The 12,433-nt window shown below is 70.5% G+C and overlaps 2 protein-coding genes across 4 annotated transcripts; one reads left to right on the plus strand and one right to left on the minus strand.

Moving 5' to 3' along the window:
* The first annotated feature begins 1,265 nt into the window (after positions 1-1,265).
* Positions 1,266-4,276, plus strand: TMBIM6 (transmembrane BAX inhibitor motif containing 6). Its single transcript, XM_059717983.1, has 10 exons — positions 1,266-1,350; positions 1,636-1,735; positions 1,816-1,924; positions 2,007-2,127; positions 2,274-2,322; positions 2,421-2,518; positions 2,606-2,685; positions 2,768-2,868; positions 2,945-3,017; positions 3,168-4,276. The coding sequence occupies exons 2-10, from the start codon at positions 1,680-1,682 to the stop codon at positions 3,189-3,191; spliced, it is 711 nt and encodes a 236-aa protein (XP_059573966.1). The 5' UTR covers positions 1,266-1,350; positions 1,636-1,679; the 3' UTR covers positions 3,192-4,276.
* A 1,107-nt stretch (positions 4,277-5,383) lies between these two features.
* Positions 5,384-11,931, minus strand: NCKAP5L (NCK associated protein 5 like). Of its 3 annotated transcripts, XM_019496745.2 has the most exons (12): positions 11,822-11,931; positions 11,119-11,229; positions 10,902-10,970; positions 10,777-10,815; positions 10,391-10,510; positions 10,139-10,252; positions 7,863-10,066; positions 7,429-7,591; positions 7,268-7,346; positions 6,716-7,000; positions 6,461-6,612; positions 5,384-6,334 (listed from the first exon to the last, which is right to left on the minus strand). In XM_019496745.2, exons 1-12 carry the CDS (start codon positions 11,864-11,866, stop codon positions 6,089-6,091), a joined length of 3,627 nt encoding a protein of 1,208 aa, XP_019352290.2. In that variant the 5' UTR covers positions 11,867-11,931; the 3' UTR covers positions 5,384-6,088. The 3 variants fall into 3 exon arrangements, with proteins under 3 accessions (XP_019352290.2, XP_019352289.2, XP_059574218.1); XM_019496744.2 differs by having other exon boundaries at positions 7,863-10,252; XM_059718235.1 differs by lacking the exon at positions 11,822-11,931 and adding an exon at positions 11,323-11,392 and having other exon boundaries at positions 7,863-10,252.
* Positions 11,932-12,433: the final 502 nt, after the last annotated feature.

Below are 12,433 nucleotides of genomic sequence, written 5' to 3' on the forward strand. Positions count from 1 at the left end.
CTGCGCAGTCCCATCTCCCCGCCCAGATGTGTCCCGTGCAGCGTACCCGCTGTGCCCTGCGCCCTCTGCAACTCCCCCACCCAGATGTGCCCCCTGCAGCCCCCCAACGCCTAGATGTGTTCCGTGCACCACCCCCCGCGCCCAGATGTGCTCTGCGCCTTGTGCAGACCCCTCTCACTGCCCAGATGTGTCCTGTGGAGCCCCCCGATGTTCCCTGTGCTCTGTGCAGACCCTTCTTCTCGCCCAGATGTGTCCCGTGCAGCACCCCCGCGTCCAGCTGTGCCCTGCGCAGGCCCCCCTCCCCTTCCAAATGTGCCCCACCCTGCGCCTAGATGTGTCCCGTGCAACGCCCCCCCCCCAGATGTGCCCAGTGCCTTCTGCAGGCCCCTCTCCCTGCCCAAATATGCCCTCCGCCCTGCGCACGCCCGGCCTCGCCCAGGTGTGTCTCGTGCATCCCCCTCGCGCCCAGATGTGCCCTGAGCCCTATGCAGCCCCTCCCTGCCCAGATGTGCCTCCTGTAGCCCTCCATGCCCATCTCGTGTACCCCCCAGATGGGCCCTGCGCACGCCCCGCACCGCCCAGATGTGTCCCGTGCAGCACCCCGCACGCCCAGATGTGTCCTGCGCCCTGTGCAGCCGCCTCCCCTCCCAGATGTATCCCCTACAGCCCCCAGATGTGCCCTGCACTCGGTGTCGCCCATGTGCCTCTCGCAGCCTCCCCAGCACCCCGATGTGCCCTGCGCAGCCCCCTCGCTGCCCAGATACGGCCCCTGCAGGCTCCCACGCCCAGACGTGTTCCGCGCAGCGCCCTCGAGCCCTATGCAGACACCCCGCCCCCCCCACTCCGTGCCCAGATGTGCCCCATGCAGCGCCCCGTCGCCCAGATGTGCGCGGCGCGCTATGCAGAGCCCCCCCCAGCCACCGCCCCCAGCTCTGCCCCCTTGTCCAGATGTGCCGTGCGCCCCCACCCCCGCCGCCGTTCGGGGCGGGCGTGCTCGGCGCTGTGCTGGGGGCGGGGCCTGGAACGGCAGCGCCAGTTGCTACCGTTGGGGGGCGCCGCGAGCCGCCGACCAATGGGCACTCGAGGGGAGGGGGCGGTTCCTGAGCGGGCGGCGCTCATTGGCCGGGCGTTCGGGCGCTCGCCGGCCAATGGCAGCGCCGGGGCGCGGCCGAGAGCCAATGGCAGGCGGCGGCGGCTGCGTCCCAGGGCGCTGGGCCAATGGCAAGCGGCGGGGAGGGGCGGGGCCCGGCGCCGGGCCAGCCAACGGGCGGCGGGGGCGGGGCCTGGCCCGCGGGTCGGGAGGGGGCGGCCGCGTTCGAGGGCAGAGTCACGTCCGGTCCCGGCGACGCGGTAAGTGCGGCCCGGACCCCCGGACCCCCCCTCCCCCCTCGGGCCGCGCGGGGGCGCTGGGGCTCGAGGGTCTCCCCGCGGCCTGCTGCCCCCGGGGGGCGGGGGCGGGGCCCGGGGGGCGGGGGCGCGGAGCCGCACAAAGGCGCTGGGCAGGCGCGGGAGGAAGTCCCCAGCGGGCCGCGCAACAGCCTGCAATCCTTGCACCATCCGGGCTAAGGGCGGCGGGGCGGGGCACCGACCCCGACCCGCGCCCGTCCGACCGACCGCCGCCGCCGCCCCTTGCAGCACCTGGAGGAAGCGAGGCCCGAGAGCGACCCGCCGCCGGCGCCATGAACGTCTTCGACCGCAGCGTCAACCTGGACGCGCTCTTCAAGTTCTCCCACATGTGAGTATCCCCCCTCCCCCCCGGCACCCCCCACCCCACCCCGCCACCCGGCTCGCGCCCATCGCTCCCTCCGCCCGCAGCTCCGCCTCCACCCAGCAGCACCTGAAGAAGGTCTACGCCAGCTTCGCCCTCTGCATGTTCGTGGCGGCGGCCGGCGCCTACGTCAATGTGGTGACCCACCTGGTGCAGGTGAGTGGGGGCAGGGCAGGGGGGGTGTGTGGGGGGGGCTCCTGCCAGGGGCGCCAGCCTGACCCCCATCCCGCACCCGCAGCTCAGCCTCCTGACCGGCCTGGGCTCCTTGGGGCTGATGATCTGGCTGCTGTCCACCCCGCACAGCGCCGAGACGGAGCAGAAGAGGCTGGGGATGCTGGCCGGCTTCGCCTTCCTCACCGGTGCGTGGGGGCCGGACCCCGCGAGGGCCTCTGGCAGCCCCCTGCGGCCGCGGGTGGTGCTGGGGGGGGGGCGGAGGTGTTTGGTGCCTGCAGCGGGAGGGGGGAGCCGGCGGCTGCCCCGTCTCACGTCCGTCACGTCCTTCCAGGTGTCAACCTGGGGCCACTGCTGGAGATGTGCATCGCCATCAACCCCAGGTAGGAGCCTGCATGGCCGGGACTGTCCCCCCTCCCCTCCCCCCATCGCCCCACCCTGTCCCCGGGCCCCGCGCGCTCATCGCGCTCCTCTCCCGCAGCATCCTGCCCACCGCCTTCCTGGGCACGGCCGTGATCTTCACCTGCTTCACGCTGAGCGCGCTCTACGCCCGGCGCCGCAGCTACCTGTACCTGGGAGGTGAGGGGGGCCGCGGGGTGGGGGGGCCGCGGGCAGGGGAGGGGGGCGGTGCCTCGGGGCTCGCTCACCATCTCGTCCGTGTCGCAGGCTTCCTCTTCTCCGGGCTGTCCCTGATGTTTCTCTTCTCCTTGGTCAACCTCTTCGTGGGCTCCACCTGGCTCTTCACGGTGAGTCCCGCCCCTGGGCGTGGGGCCGGGATCGAGCTGGGCCCCAGGGCCTGACACCGTCCCTGCCTCCTCCTCCCACCAGGCTAACCTGTACGTCGGGCTCATGGTGATGTGCGGCTTCGTCCTCTTCGACACCCAGCTCATCATTGAGAAGGCCGAGAGCGGGGACAAGGACTACATCTGGTGAGTGGGGGGCCGGGGCGATGCAGAGCCCAGTGCCAGGCCCGTCTCCCCCTGACCCCTGTCTCCCCCTCCCCAGGCACTGCGTGGATCTCTTCCTGGACTTTGTCAACATCTTTCGCGAGCTCATGATCATCCTGGGCATGAACGAGGTGAGTCCCTGCTGGCTCAGCCCGGGAGAGGTGACCCACTAGGCAGGATGTGCCCATGGGGACGTGAGGAGCTGCCCCGGGGGGGGGGTGTGGGGCATCTCGGGGGCTTGAGATCGGCCTGGGGTGATTCGGCCTCATCTCCTCTTGCAGAATAAGAAGAAGGAGAAGAAGTGAAGTGACTCCTGGAGCCCTTGCCTGCTGCCCCCCGCCCCTGCCCTTACCCCCCGCCCCCAACGCATTAAAGGGGCCGCGCTCTCTGAAAGAAAAGCGCCCGAGAAGCTTTCATACCCTGTGGGTTTTTCTCTTGTTTGAGCTTTTTCCAATTAGTAACCAGCTGATTCGTGGGTCCCACTGGAGTTTAGCTCCCCTCTTTTTCCCCCGCGCCCCACAGCTCAGGGAGGCAGCAAACGTCTCCCAAGTGCCCGGCCCTGCTGCCTCGGCTTTGGGCACAGGATCATCCCCAGGTGAATTCCCAGGCACCAAGAAGCTGCAGCTCCCCTGCTGCAGAACCCGTTTCTCCTCCTTCCCCACTTGCCTTGGCCTGAAAACAAACCCAACCGGCCGCACTGCTTCCACGGCCACACGGCAGCCCCCAGGCCGTCTCCCAGCAGCCCCTGGAGGGAGTGGGGCTGGCACCAGCTGCCCGGACACATGGCTGGGCATCAGAGAGCCATTGTCTCCTGCCTCGCAGGGCTGCTGCAACCAGCAGGCTGGGGACAAGGGGTGGGTTTGTGTAGCTCCTTCTGCCTCCCTCGTCCCCCATGAGTCCCTCAGCTGCCCTGCCTCGGCCCAGCCGGCTGCCCTGCAGCGGGAGACTTGCACCCAGTGCCAAGGGGAAGAGGGCGGTGCAGCTGCTCTGGCAGGGGGAACAGGTAGGTGCCTTCCCCTCCCTAGGCTGGCAGGGTCCAGGACCGTAGTACCTGGCCCCTGGCAGCACCAGGGACTGCCGGAAGCCCCCGTCACCAAAGCCAACCTGCACCTCTGCTTGCTCGGGCCGAAGGTGCCTCCTCCCCACAGAACCAGTGCCAAGAACAATAGCGTCTGCTACGAGCCTCCTACAACAACGTCCACCAGGTTTTCCTGCCGTCACGACTGTACTTCTCTCTCTCCCGTTCCGCCGGCCGTGGCGCCGGCTGCGCGGCCTAAACTCATACTGTGAAGACAAAGGTGTTTTGATTCAGAAATATATGAAGCCTCCAGAGTCTTACTTTGTACAAAAATTGATGAATGAAATAAAAATCCTCAGACTTTAACCTTCATGCACTGCTCACGGCTGGTCCTTGGGGGTGTGGGGATGGGCGGTGGGGAAACCACAGGCAGTGTCTCGGACCACAGGCCCCTGCACCTGCTCCGTGCCCCGAAGAGGGACCAGGCCAAGGCAGGAGGAAGGACCTGTCCCAGAGGGATAAATGCAGCCTGCCCCAAGGCCCTGACCTGGGGCCAGCTGGTGACTTCAGTGACTGCCCAGGGGAGGGGCTTTCCAGGCTGTGGTGCTGAACAGTGTGTCCCTGCCCTGCTGGCTGTGCAGTCGCTGGAGCCCTGCTTCAGGACGGGGATGAGACCATACTTACCCTCCCACAGGGAGGCTCTGTGCCCCACTGCCACTCCCCAGCAGCCTCCTTAGCTGAACCCACAGCCCCAACAAATCTGTGCCTCCAACTTCACCCTGGCTGTTGCCCAGAGGAGCTGGGGTCAGCAGGACATTGACCTAGGAGTTGGCCAAGGAGCTGGGGACCCGGAGCTGCAAGGGACGCTCAGAAGCAACCACTTCCATAGTCGCAAGGTCTCCCGGAGCCCAGCAGACACTCGCAGTGGGGTGCAGCCCCCAAACCCCTTGCTCCCTGGCTGATAACAGGCCCCAACTGCAGTGCCCACCCTCGGGACCAAACCCGGACAAACTCACCCTGGGGGTCCTCACGTGGGAGTGCTGCAGCTGTGGTGTGGTGGTGCAGTGCAATGTAGTGCAGTGTTGTGCAGTGTGGGAGCCCCCCGGCCAGTGGGAGGCAGGGTTTAGGGCCAGGGCTTCCACCCAGGACCCCCTGCCTTGGAGAAAGGGCTCCCCCCCCCCCACCTGTCCTGCATCAGCCCTGGAGAGGGGAAGTGTGGCTGGAGCACAGACCCTGGAAAGCTGCCCCCAACCGGCCCCACTGGCCCCCTGCCTCACTGGCAGTTGCCCCGGCTCACCCCACCCAACCCATCTGTCCTCCCCCTGCACCAGCCCTGAACTTACTCCCCCCCCACCCGCCCCAGCTGGACTGGGGCCAGGGACAGCCAGATACTGCTCCTCCCATCAGATGCCAGCAGCAACCAGAGCAGGGCCCATGCTCTCCCCGTGGACCCAGCATAGTAACCAGGCGAGGCATCTCTGCGCTTGACTTTTTATTGATTGGGTGGGGGGGGGGGCAGGCGACAGAGCGGGGGCACAATAACTTATATAAATAAAATCAGAACTGGGAGGAATCGGATGCCCCAAGCGGGGAGGGGACTGGGGGGGTCTGTACACTTTAGATAGCACCAGAGAGCGCCGAGCCCGTGGGATACAGCCGGAGCCAGGCGCAGGCCCTGCAGCAGCAGCAGGGGAGGGGGCTTTTGGGGGCCCCCAGGGACCCGCGCAGGAAGGAGCTTGGAGCTGCCGTGCCGACAGCATCCTGGAGCCAGGGCCCTGATCTGCTCCTGCCTCCAGCTGGGAGGCAGCCCAGAGTCCCGTCAGCCGGGTGCAATGCAGGGCTCATGCCACACAGCTGAGCGCCCCAGCCCCAGGGGCCTGCACGGCAGCACTGCTGTGGTCCCAGCCTGCCTGCACAGCCCCCGCTGTGGGGAAGCAAGGGGGAAGCCGAGCCAGCTTATTGCCCTGTCCCTGGGCCCGTGGCTCCACCACCCTGCGGCTGCCCCTGGCTGGAGGGGGTGGGCACGGCGTGGCTTCGCAGCAGTGGGGGTGGAAGACATCCTGTGTCAGGCGCTGAGGCCCGTGCAGGATTTGGTCTGGAAGGGGGCAGGGCAGAGCAGAGAGCCCCAATCCTGCCTGGTCCCATGGGGCGCAGCATCCAGGGCCCCTCAGTCCGGCCCTGGACCTAGCCCTGGCTCCCGCAGGACGAGAGGCTGTCGTAGAGCGAGTCGCTGAGCGACTCCGAGTTCTCCAGCCCGGCTGGGCCCTGCCCCGTGTCCCGGGATCCGGCCTCTGTGCTGCCTTCCTCGCCCACGTCCGAGGCACTGGGCGTCCGGCTGCTGCTGGCACTGAGTGCCAGGGAGGGTGGGGGTAGGGGTGGGGGCCCCTCCGAGGCTGCCCGCTTCCTTGCCGTTGTGCTGCGCGCAGAGCCCTGCGGGGAGAGATGTGCCGTGAGCCCCCAGCTGCCTCCATGGCGGGTAGCCCCAAGTCCCACACAGTAACGAGTCTCGCACTTTAACGACCCCTGGTGCCAAAAGCAACATCCTTGTGCTCTTACCCCCGCCGGCCCGCGCAGTCCAGCCAGGTCCCCGGGGGTGCACAGGAAGGGGTCGGCTGCGGGGCCCCCGCTGGCCCGGATGTTGGGGAAGGTCCAGTTCCTGCCTTGCTGGGCTCGGCGCGGCTTCCCCAGCTCGGAGTGGGGCTCTGTGGCTGGAGGGAGATCGTGGTTAGAGGCTGGGACGGCAGGGAGAGGGATGAGGGTCGCACCCCTTGCAGGGAGCAGACAGGCACCGAGCACGCCCCAGGCACCCACCTTCGGGGCAGACCCGGTGGCCGTGCAGGCTGGGAGGTGGTGCGGTGCTGGGGGGGCCCCCGGGGGGCCCCGGCACGTCCTCCAGGCTGGGCACCTCCCTCTCCAGTGTCCGGGCCTTGCGGGGCACCTTGGTGCTGGCCGGGGGCCGCCCCGGGGCCGTGCCCGGCGGTGTGTCCGACCGTGACTTGGGCTTGGGGGGCGGTTTGCTGGGCACCCCGCTGCAGTAGTCAGGTGGGGGGAAGGTGCCAATGCCACTGTCCAGTGTCCGTGTCAGGGAGCCGCATGCTGGGGGGACAGGGACGGGGGAGTTAAATACACAGCCCCCTACTCCCGGATCCATCTGCGCCCCCCAGGACCAGCCTCTCCCTTGCACTGGGGAAGACCCCTCCCAGGGTGGGGACAAACCCAAGAGTCCCAACATCCCCAAGGCCACGAGACCCATCACTGGGGGAGAACCCAAACCTGGTCCCCAAATCTCCCCACTCCTTCCCTGTGCGCTCGATCGGGCCGAACCATCCCAGGGCCCCTGTGCCAAGATGCCCCCGGGGTCACCTGGGAAGAGTTGGGTGGTCACAGCCTCGGCTAGGCTGTCATCTGGCGGGAGACCCTCCCTGAGGCTCAAATCTGGGACCTGCAGGCAGAGGAGATGGGGGGGTGGTGAGTGGGCACCGGGGGCCACGTGCCGCCCCACCTGCAGTAGGGGTACTGCCCACCTTCTCAGGGGGCTCCTCGCAGCTGCGGAGGTGGCCGACGATGCCATTGCGGAGGGGCCGGAAGAGCCGGGGGTCTTTGGCGTCATGTGGGATCCTCTGCAGCTCCAGCAGCTCATTCTTCTGCTCCAGCCGGCTGTCGAGAGACGTCTCCTTCCCGTCCACCCTGCGGGCACAGCAGGTGGAGTGAGCCCCCTGCTTGGGACACGGGACTCCTGGCCCCCTACCCCGAGACCCCGTGTGCTGCTCAGGCCAGAGTGGGGATCATGGCAGCCCCTGGAGGGGAGCAGCCGGCGGCACAGAGGCCATTGCAGCCCAAGAGAGAACCGAGGAGCCTGGGCACCCGGGCCTGCAGCACATTCATACACACGCCGCTCCTGCACCAAACACCAGGGACCAGCCCCATCCAACCCCAGCCGCAGCCCCAGCCCCACTACCTGTCGAGCAGCTGCTGCATGAAGTCCTGGGCTGTGACCTCACGGTACAGGGCCTGCAGCTCGCTGGGTGTGGGCTCGCGGCGCCCATGGGGCCGCGCACGGTCGCGAGCCAGCCCATGGAGGTAAGCCTTCTCTTGCTCCAGTGCCTTGCGCAAGTCCTCCGCCTTTTCCATCAGCTTGGAGATGTTGAGGCTCTCGGCCTCCAGCTTGCGGGCAGCCAGCCGGACCTCACGGCGCAGCGGTGTGGCACCCGGACCCCGCTCCCGCCGTTCCTCCTTGGCCTTGCCAGGCTCTGGCCGCCGGCTCAGCGCTGGCAGCTTGCTCTTGCGTAGCCCAAACCAACTGGCCAGGCCACGGGAGTCCTTCTGCTTCACCTCGGGCACCGGCCCCCGATCCTGTCCCTGCAGCCGCAGCACGTTCTCCTCAATGCCCTTCATCACCTTCTCCTCGATGGCCGAGGGCGGCCCCGGCCCACCAGGACCCTCAGGGGCTCTGCGCTCGGGGCCCGTTGGAGCCTCCTCTGTGGGTGGGCGTGGCACCGCGGTCTTGCCTGCCCCGGCTTTGGTGGGCGACTTTGATGGCAGCTTGGTGGGGCTCCCATGGGGGCTCTTGGTGCTCTTGCCTGGGGGTGCCGGGGGTGCCCGGGGTGGGTTCCTGGCACCAGGTGGGGGCCCTGCCGGACACCCCGTAGCCAGCGGGCGCGTCTTGGTGATGTGGTGCTTGCCAGAGCAGGCCTCAGCCTCCAGCCGTGAGCCTACGGAGCCGGAGAGGTAGCAGCGTGCTGGGAGCTCTGCGCTGGGGCCGTGCTCCTGATGCTTGAGGCTGCCGCCCACCCGTGCTGACACCCGAGGCTCAGCTGCATCCTCGCTAGGCCTAGCTGGCATCCGTCCCCGGTCTTTGCTGGGGCAGCCACTCTTCTCAGTGCATGGTGGCTCCCGGCGCTCCGCAGCCTCGGTGCTCCGCAACTTGCCCAGCCGCTCCTTGAAGGGCAGGTGCCCCGGCTCCGGTGCCTTCTTCCCAGCCTTGCGGGGCCCGGCGGAGCCCCCCGTGTTCCTGCGGGCAGCCGGGGGGGACCCGGCGCCCCGCTCTTGGCTGGGGGGGCAGAGGCACAGCTCGGGCACGTAGGGGGGCTCCGCGGTGCCCTCAGGGGTGTCCAGCAGGGGCGGCCCAGCCCCCCGCGGCAGGGCCGGGCGGATGCAGGCACCCAGGGCCAGTGCCGAGACGTTCTCATAGTCATGGGGCTTGGCCACGAGTGGCTCCGGGGAGCGGGCAGGGGGCCGGGGCGCTGGGGGCCGGGCGGGCCTGGGGGAGCCCGGGGTGGCGAGGCTGGGCTCAGGTGTGATGGGGCCCTCGCCGCTCAGCACAGGAGAAGCGCTGGCCTCGGGGGGGTGGCTGCGGCATGGGATCTTGGAGCTGCGGGCGAGCTGGGGGCTGAGGCGCGGCGGGGGGGGCGGGTGCGGCTTATCCCCTGGTGTCGGCAGCTTCAGCAGCTGCAGCACCTTGGAGGGGGAGGGCGGCCCTGGCGACAGGGGGCCCAGCTTCACCTTGGCCCTGCTGGGCGCCACGGGCCGTGCTGGGCCCTGGGGGCTGCGCTCTCGTGCCTCCTCGCCCCCTGGCGCCAGGAAACTGAGGCAGGCTGGGTGCTCGGGGCAGCCCAGGGCTGCAGCGTCCCCGCCGCCCCCTGCCAGCCCCAGCACTGGCCGGGGGCCACGCAGCACCGGGGGCCCGTCCAGCAGGAAGGCGGCAGGCGGCTCACCATTGCGGGGCCCATCGCACAGCACGTGGTGCAGGTAGCACTCGGCGTCCTCCAGCAGCAGCCCCAGGCCCAGGCGCCGCTCCGCCAGCGCACTCAGCACCAGCTCCTCGGGAGATGGCGATGCGCAGCCACCCTCGGCCTCCGGCCCCCGCCACTTACTCCCCAGCTGCAAGCAGCCCGGCCATGGCTCCAGCGTGGGGGCCCCGTTCACACCCTCTGGCGATCCAGGGGACTCAGGCCGGCTCTGGTGCCCAGCCAGGGGGGTGGAGCAGGAATCGGAGCTGGGCTGGGTGGGACGGCCGCAGCAGGCTGGCAGCAGTGGATCCGTTTCCTCCAGCTTGCGCAGCACCTCCAAAATCTGGGCCTTCTTCTTGAAGAACGGAGATAGCGCCTCCAGGGCCGGGGGGCCAGGGCCAGAACCGCCTCCCCAGGGCCCCTCACTGCCCACCTGGGGAGCAGAAGAGGAGCCATGAGATGCCCGAGCCAGGAGCGGGACCCAGGGCGGCGCAGGGCCACATACCTCCCTGTGCAGGGCACAGCGTCCAGGGGGCGGTGAGGCTGCTGGCTTCTCCGCTGAGCCGCGCAGGGGGCTAGCCGGGGGGTTGGCTGGTGCTGGCACCGGGTGCAAGGCCAGCTGTGAACGAGAGCGACGGTGAGGGGTGCGCAGCTCCATGGGGGCTGAGCCCGTCCCCTGGGGTCGGGTGCCAGGGCAGCAGCCCCTGGCCAGGATGAGAGGTCTCCGGCACTGGCGCGAGGGTTGGCGAGGCCGTACCGGGGGCAGAGCGCCACCTGCCAGCTGCAGCTTCTGCTGGAAGAGGTCACTCAGTGTCTGGTTCTGCCGCTCCAGGTCAAAGACCCTCCTTTTCAGCTTGATGCATTCCTCACGCAGGTCCTGGGGGGACAGAGGGGTAAGTGTGGCCTCGGGGGCCCCGGCAAAGACCCGTGGAAGCCGTCCCCTGAGCCTGGCCTGGCTGAGCCCCTTGCAGGGGGCAGTGCAGCCCAGCCCCTGGGGGCTGTTGGCAAGGCTGCACCCGGGTCAGGACACCAGCTCCAGGAGAGGAGGCGAGTGCAGGGGACGGGGTCAGAGGTGGGTTCCCCGCTTTACCACGGCTTCCCACCACCACAACCCGGACCCCCGGGCTAGGGGCACGGCCTCACCTTCTGGTTGAGCAGGGCCTGCACCACGTGGTTGGCGACCTGCAAGAGAGACGGTGGCAGCGCAGCCGCGGGCAGCCACGACCCCCAGCCCGCCCGCCCGGCCGGACCCGGCCCCGGCCCCCTACCTCGTCCAGGCAGCGCTCGTAGGTCTCCCGCTGGTTCTCGTTGGCCTGGGCCAGGGCCGAGTTCTCCGCCTGGGACGGGGCAGGACAGTCAGGGCTCGGCCTGCCAGAGCCCCCGGGGGCCGGCCCCCGCTCCGGGACACCTCGCAGGTCCGGACGGAGCGGCGGGGAGCCCCGGGACTGCTGGCTCTGCCGCCTGCCCGCCCGGGCCCGCACCCACCTCCAGCTCGCGGAGCCGCTGCAGCAGGTCCTGGCTGGTCCCCAGCTGACAGCCGCCCTCCTCCGGCATCGCCTCCGCCCGCAGCTCGGCCGCGGCGCCCGACATCGCTGCCTGCGGGGCCGGCGCGTGAGTCCGGCGGCACCGGCCGGGCAGACCCCCCCCCCGGGCCCGGCCGCGGCCCCCCGCCCCGGCCCCCGCCCGGACCTGCCCGGCGCCGCGGGGCCGCATCCCGCCCGGCCCGGCCCGGCCCCGCTATTGTGGCGGCGGCTGCTCCGGCTCCGCGGCCTCCGGCTCCGCCTCCCCCGCCGCTCCCGGGGAGGAGCCCGGCGCGCCTGCCCCCGCCCCCCGGCCCCGGCCCTGCCTCCCCGCGCGGGGAAACTGAGGCACGGGGGCGCCGGGCCCGGGAGCGGAGCGCGGGAGCCGCCCGCGGGGCCGGGGCCGGGCCCGAGCGGGGCGTGGAGGGGCCAGGGGCCGGGCCCCGGCGGGCTGGCGCCGCGGGGAAACTGAGGCACGGGCCAAGGTCACGCGAGGACGGAGCCGTGCGGGGCTCCCCGCGCCACGTGGGCCCCGCGGGGCTACGGGCAAAGCCTCCGCGCGTCCCCGGCGGCTGGCGGGGCCGCGGCCGTTCGCTCCGGATCGACTCCGGCGCCACGAGAACAAAACAAGGCGGAGCGGGAGCGTGGCCGGGGCGCAGTGCACTCACCGCGGCGGGGCCGTGCTCCGGCTCCCGCTCCGGCTCCGGCTCCATCCCCCGGGCGGGCCCCGCTCCGGCTCGGCTGCGGCCCGGGGAGGCCGCTCTGGAGGGGAAAGTGATGTCATGGCTCCGACCGCGGACCCTCCTCCTCCTCCTCCGGCCGCAGCCAATCCGCGCCCGGTCCCGCTCCGCGCCCGGCCCGGCCCGCGCGGGACCCCCGGGCACCCCCGCCCGCCCCCGCGCCCACGGGAGCGGGCAGGACCGCGCCGCCACGGCCGGGGCCAGGACGGGGCTGGGCTCCCCCGGGGCTCCTGGCAGCAGAGCTGGGTGCTTAGGGACCGGGGATGCCGCGGGGCTGGCACCGGGCTCGGGCAGGCAGCACTGGCACCGGTGCTCCTGCCCTGGGCACGCAGCACCTGCAGCATGGATGCCCACCCTACTCTGCACGGAGACTGGCTGTCCCGCCTGGGCCTGCCTGCACCCCTGGGCAGCAGAAGCAAAGCCCCGGCTGGGGCCAGGTCTGGTCACAGGTCTCTACTAGAGCAGGGACTGACCCAGTGTGAGTCAGCATCCGCGAGCCCAGCCCGGGCACGTTCCCGCTGCAGCATCCCTGCCAGGCTG

The sequence above is a fragment of the Alligator mississippiensis genome, chromosome 15 (genome assembly GCF_030867095.1).
Source record: "Alligator mississippiensis isolate rAllMis1 chromosome 15, rAllMis1, whole genome shotgun sequence".
In the NCBI taxonomy this organism is placed as follows: Eukaryota; Metazoa; Chordata; order Crocodylia; family Alligatoridae; genus Alligator; species Alligator mississippiensis.

Excerpts from the sequence above, each read along its gene's own strand:
- TMBIM6 (XM_059717983.1), top strand. The coding sequence starts at position 1,680 with ATGAACGTCTTCGACCGCAGCGTCAACCTGGACGCGCTCTTCAAGTTC. Across the intron at positions 2,128-2,273 it reads CGGCTTCGCCTTCCTCACCG|GTGTCAACCTGGGGCCACTG; the intron begins GTGCGTGGGGGC and ends ACGTCCTTCCAG. Across the intron at positions 3,018-3,167 it reads TCATCCTGGGCATGAACGAG|AATAAGAAGAAGGAGAAGAA; the intron begins GTGAGTCCCTGC and ends CTCCTCTTGCAG.
- NCKAP5L (XM_019496744.2), bottom strand. The coding sequence starts at position 11,866 with ATGGAGCCGGAGCCGGAGCGGGAGCCGGAGCACGGCCCCGCCGCG. Across the intron at positions 10,971-11,118 it reads AGCGGCTCCGCGAGCTGGAG|GCGGAGAACTCGGCCCTGGC; the intron begins GTGGGTGCGGGC and ends GCCCCGTCCCAG. Across the intron at positions 7,001-7,267 it reads GACCACCCAACTCTTCCCAG|CATGCGGCTCCCTGACACGG; the intron begins GTGACCCCGGGG and ends CTGTCCCCCCAG.